This window comes from Crocodylus porosus, unplaced genomic scaffold, assembly GCF_001723895.1.
Source record: "Crocodylus porosus isolate Cpor-Errol unplaced genomic scaffold, CroPor_comp1, whole genome shotgun sequence".
Classification (NCBI taxonomy): Eukaryota; Metazoa; Chordata; order Crocodylia; family Crocodylidae; genus Crocodylus; species Crocodylus porosus.
The window spans coordinates 62,656,317-62,662,326 of NW_017728918.1; the positions used below are offsets into that span (position 1 = coordinate 62,656,317).

At 40.3% G+C, this 6,010-nt stretch overlaps 1 protein-coding gene across 2 annotated transcripts in view; it reads right to left on the reverse strand.

The window, feature by feature from the left end:
• Positions 1-681: 681 nt before the first annotated feature.
• LCA5 (LCA5, lebercilin) overlaps positions 682-6,010 on the reverse strand; it is a 36,219-nt gene continuing 30,890 nt past the window's right edge. For both annotated transcript variants that reach the window (XM_019537663.1, XM_019537664.1), the window contains exon 8: positions 682-4,495. In XM_019537663.1, the coding sequence (XP_019393208.1) occupies positions 3,684-4,495 (812 nt within the window). In that variant the 3' untranslated portion in view covers positions 682-3,683. The remainder of the gene's footprint in view (positions 4,496-6,010) is intronic.

Below are 6,010 nucleotides of genomic sequence, written 5' to 3' on the forward strand. Positions count from 1 at the left end.
AGCTCTTCTAACTATTCCAAGGTGCAGGTCACAAAGAAACCGTGATACAAAAGAAAAGTTACCAGACCTCCAGCAACCAATCAGAAATTCCCAATATTCTGAGCAGCTGTGTAATAAAATGTGGAAGCAACAGGTCAGACCCTGCACCATTATAGTCAATAAGAGCAGGTTAGGCTTTTTAGGTAGTCTGAGAACATCAGGTAATCTTGGATACAAAATGGTTAGTGAGAAGGAAATCAAGTTGAATCTAGCTCTGTGAGTACTTTGCTTTTTAAACAGGAAAGCAAAAAAAAAGTTATTTGATGACTCACAAACAGATCCTTTTGTCATACATCACTTCCCATACAGAACTGTGCTCAGATAAGTTCTGATCCAAAGCTCACTAAAATCATGCTCTGAATTTCAACAAGCTTTGAACCTGGTCTATACAAAGAGGTTTCACTATCTGTGGTCCTAAGTAGGATGCACATTTCAGTTTACTTTCTGGTATCTATGATTTTGCACTGGCTTTTATTCTGTACATTGTGTGCCTTTATTTTAAGAACACACACATTATTCAGTGTGCGTTCAGTATTATTAGATCAATCTTGACACAGAGGAAATCAGTACCAGTGCAGATGAAAATCATATGTCCAGGCAAACTTTGGTAAAGTTCTGAATAGGCAACCAATACACAAAATATTTACTCAATTTTTTTTAATAAAAATTATTTTGTTAAAAATCAACATTGTAATGATTAAATTTTTACACAGAAAATAAATCAGATGTTACAAAACTGACATGACATAATAAATAGAACTGAAATTAATATAGGAACTGCATTATCACAATAACTTTACAAACTTTAAAAATGATTATTTCTATGGCATGTTTAATTACATTTTCTGAAATTGTGCAGTTCTCCTGGCTTTGTATTAAATGAGTAAATACTAATGACTTATTGTTACACAAAACAAAATGACTTCATAGTAGAAGTCCCAGGCAAATTGGTGTGACTTTTATATTAGATCATGAAAGTTTTCAAAGTGCACAGTTAGATTGATTCATGAAGAAATGTTGTTGTTTCCCAAATTATGCATGGAGTTTCAACCTGAGGATTACAAATCTAGCCCCTCTGAATGCACCGCTGAATATTAGAACAGATTTTGGCCTCTGTTACAGTCTCTTGTGGCACTATGAAAGGGATGTGAAGCTATTTTAGGTGGGCAGGTCACACAATTCCCCTGGCTGGAAGAGTGCTGGTCTGGTGCTGAGATAGCACAGCTGGCTTTTTAACACCCCCTCCTAGCTTGCTCTGATGAAAAGATGCATTAGGCATATGTTAGAGAGAGCAAAATCAAGTCATGTTCTGCTCCTGTGCTCCCAGGGCAGAACAGTTCCAGTCTCTTTGGAGCCCTTACAAGCATAGTTAGGAGCAGCTCTGGAGCTGTATTAGTCCCTGGCAGCCCTGGGGATCAGAGAAGCATAGAGGTGATTTAAAGCCACCTCTGACTGCCACTCTCACCAGCCGGTCAATGCAGCTCTAGCAGTCAGGGATCTAGACTAATCTGACATATCTGAAACCAAACTTTGCATGGCCAGAAACTCTGCTGCAAGATGACACCAACTCAAGAGGAAAAACTGGCTGAGATGGTACATTTTCTATACAGGTCCTTCTGTAGTACCAGCACTATAGTATACAGAGCCTTTTTCAGTCTCTCTCTTCACCCGTGTCTTCTTTCCAGGTAACTGCCTGTCCTTCCCAGAAGTGTGTTCCCTTTGGGGTTAACGTTGCATGTGCCGTCCCCAGATGCCACTATAAAGTACTTGAATAAATACATCTAAGACAGAACATGCTATAGCCAGAGAGGCCCTCCAAATCAAGAGAAAAAGTGCTATGGGCTGCCTCCAGATAAAGCACCAAGTTCCATACCATCATGCATAACAGCTGGGCGGAGGCGTGAAAGCAGGCTCTCTCCCACAACAGCTCCCTGAGCTATTAGCCAACATTGGTGTTTATTTTTCTCACCATTTTACAGTAACTAATCCAGCTCCCCTGGGAACAAGTTACAGTCCTCTGCTTTATATGTTAGACTGGAAAGTCCGTTACTAGAATCGTGAAAGAGAGCAAGTAAAAGACACAAAGCCAAATATAGGCATCCACCAGGTGCCTTGTTAGTGGTTCGCAATGCTTTAAAAATGTTTTCAAAAAGTTACTTCCAGTTATGATTTTTTGTTAACATGGAAACTAGATTAACAGCCGGGGTCTGGCCAGGAAGATGCAAGCAGCATACTGTATATGGGCACATTTTACTGGCATTTACAGCAAAGGACTAATATCACCTAGTTGTAAAAACCAAGCTGAATTACTAAATTAGGAAGAAATGCGGCACTGGCTTATGGACAGCTCCAGAATAAGTTTTCTTATATGCAGAAAGTAAAACAGTTTTGTGAAGGGAGAAACAGCAACAATATGAAATGGAAAGAATCTTATATATTTAAGGTATCCAAGTTCTTACTTTTTTTACTTTATATTTATCTCAATATAGGAGAGAGCTTTCTCCAATTCCAAAAATCAGCTACTCAATTTATAGAAATAGAGGCTAATAACTTTCTGTCTTCTCATACAAATACCTGGTTAGGTTACATTCTGCACTGCCAACTTTTCTCACTCACTATTTTGAAAAAAATTTGCAATTGAATAAGTCAGACTTTACAGTATTTCTGAAAATGACTTTAAAATATACTAAAATATTCTATGTTTACATAATATTTTACATATTTTAACTAAGGTTAGTGTGTGTGTTTTGGGGATTCAAACCCACCTCTACTAAGAGAAGCATTACTGCGGCATAAATTTTCCCAAAGTAATATTTACAGTCACTGTGTAAGACCAGCTTATAACAAAGTGGGGCCATGGCTCAGGGTTCTCCAAAACACAGGTTGCATTTTCCCTCCTTCCCCATTCTCTTCTTCTTATAACTGGGGGGAAAGTACATAAAAGGAACAAGACCAATAACTAGGGCTATTACAATAACAGACCTTCCTTTGAAAAAAGTGACTTTGTACTGGCTCTGTGGAATAATGGCATTGTATTGCCTGGCCAGAAAGAGTCTGGAAAAGTTGCATGGGAGCCTTGTAGGGCCATAAACAGAGAATAATGAGCAAAGCTGCAGAGATCACATATTTGGACTCTATTTTCCCTTCTACCCATGTCTGTGGAACTGAATTAATAACAGCCTTTTGGAATGCCACCAATCTCGTCTGGCAGCTGCACAAATCTGATCATGTTAATGGCAATGCATATCCAGAAAGAAGACTGGACTATAATTAGGGTGAAAACACTGTCAACTCCTGAATGAAGCAGCAAGCAAATACCCATTACTCAGCTGTACTACCTGGGAATATGCCAGGAAATTCCCTTAAGACTCTTGGTTGTGTGATATATATAAAATAAATGCTCCCCCCCACTGCCTTTATCTTTGATACATGTATTTGGACGTAAACTGTTAAAAACCTCTCACTACACAAAGAGCATCAATTCGGTCAAACTGGTTGAGCAAAATGTGCAGCATACATTTTCTTTGTGAATATGTTCATCTGTTGAAATAATTTCTTCAGGTGTTTCAGTAGATCTGAAGCTTCAAATCTGTATCTAATAAATATTGTATTAAAATAAATTTATAGCAATTACCCAAGGAACATTATATAACATATGGTTCTTCTATATCATCTTCTAGAGAATCAACAGCTTTAACTGCTGGCCTGCTTGCTGTGTGCTGCAAATGGAGTCTATTTGGGTTAAAACTTCTTCCTTCACTGAAGAAAAGATCACTGTCTTCTTTAACTTTGGCTTTACTGCCTTTATCCTGAGCAAGAACATTACTGGAATCCCAATCTCTATCAAAAGGACTTGATTCACTTCTGTTAGAGGGCAGGACAGAGCTGGCACTGGTTCCAAATAGCTGTTCCATTAAATTGGATTTTTTCTCTTTCTTAGTGCTGCAATTTTTATTTTCCTTAATATTTTTTTCTAAGTAGTCACTTTTCTGGTTAAGCCAGTTTGGCTTCCCTGATCCTTTCCCAGATGCTTTTGCAAAGGAAGGTACATAGCTACCAAATGTCAAATCATCACTTGACTCTGTGGTCCTAGCATTTTGCTGCTTCTGCCCTTCTGCTTTTATGCCAGTATCCTGGCTGTCATAGTGTGAAAATCCATTGACCACCTTCTCAGTGGTCTCTGAGATTCCCTCAGTTTTCTCCAGAAAGTCAGATTTTGTTGCAAGCTGTGCTTGGGAAACAAATCTCATGTTAATGGCATTTTGAGTTTCTCTGTCTATTTCATTCATCTTATCAAGCAGCAACTGCTTTTTTCGTTGCTCTTCTTTTAGATCTTCACTGTTTTGCCTCTCACTTTCAGGTTTGCGTATTTCGGTCTCCATCTTTGTCTTTTCTTCTTTATCCAATAAAAAGTTGCTTTCTTTTTTCCTTCTGTCAAGCTCTTCCTTTTCCCACTCTGCATGAAATATTTTAGAAAGTTATTTCAAATGTTAAACATAAAAAGCCTTTTAAGGAGAACAAGAACAGATAGACATAACAATTAAATTAAAACAGCTGATGTAACTACCTGAAGGGCAAGTCCCTACTGCCCCTTTTAAAACAGTTTAAAGCCACATCTGATCACAGCCTACTATTTCTGGATGTGTAACTGAGCATTATTCACTTTTTTAGAGGTTGGAAAGAGCTGCATTTTCTGCTGACTGTCCCTTGCTTGTACTTGAACTGTGAAAAACGTATCTGTAACAGGGTGGTCTGTCCACTTAAGGGCAGTAAGCTGTGGGGCGTTCTGATAACCAGGGAGTGCTCCCCAGTGGAGAGAAATGGGAGAAGGCAAACAGTGAGGGAACAGTTTGCAAGGAGAAAGGAAGCTGGCTGCAGCAGCAGTGGTGGTAGACTGGGGGGGCTGGGGTGCAGTGCAAGGCAGGTTGCGGGGCCACCCCTCCCTCCTGCAAGGCTGTTCCAGGGCCAGTGCGTGGCAGGGGTGCTGGATGTGGCGCTGCAGTGGCGGGGCATGGCGGTGGTGCTGGAGCAGTGGAGCCGCATTTAGGGGGGCTAAGCCCTGTTAGCCATGGCCTTCTGCCGCCTATGGGCTGCAGGTTGAACAGCCAGGCTGCTATGCTGGGGCCATAGCAGAAGGGGTTCCTAGTGTCCAGACAGGACAGAAGGGTTATGCTTTGTTTTACGTTTAAAGACTGTTTTTTACTTTAGAAGACTAGCTAAGGAACTCCTCAGACAGCAGACTCGGCTGCAGAAGCCAGGATTAATCAACACACTTACAATGCCACCAATTACGTTAATAACTGATTACCACAGTGTTTTATGTCAGCATCATTGACTTCAAGACAACTCCGAAACATACATTTTTCTGAAATGAACCTGCTCTCTGCAAAGCACAGTTAAAAGAGATTGAATATTTCACTTCTATGTTGCATGCAAGTCCGCTTGCAGCTCTGTGTATTGAAAGCACCTTTGGACAAACTTTTCTGTTCACCATCTGCTGAAGGCAAATGCATATCTCAGACATGCTTTGAAGAGACATAAAAGGTGCAAGCCAATGAACATGAATCCTAAACTACACATACAACTGGTATAAGCATCTGGACATACACAATCAGAATCCCCCCTCACAACAAAGGCCATTTTCTGAATATCTGCCCCTCTAAAAGATGTTTTCTCTATCAAAATAAAAAGTTAAGTTACATGGAGATTTGAAAAAGAACTCCTTCATACAATTTCCCTTTGACTCATACCTGTAGAAGAATAGATCATAGAATCATAGAAGTAGGGTCGGAAGGGACCTTGTAGAACTTCAAGCCCGACCCCACCTCCTGGGCAGGAGAAAAAGACTGGACTCATATGAGTCCAGCCAGGTAGTCATCAAGCCTCTTCTTAAAGATCCCCAGGGTAGGAGCCAGCACCACTTCCCTAGGAAGTTGGTTCCAGCTCCTAGCCGCCCTGTGAAGTAGTTCTT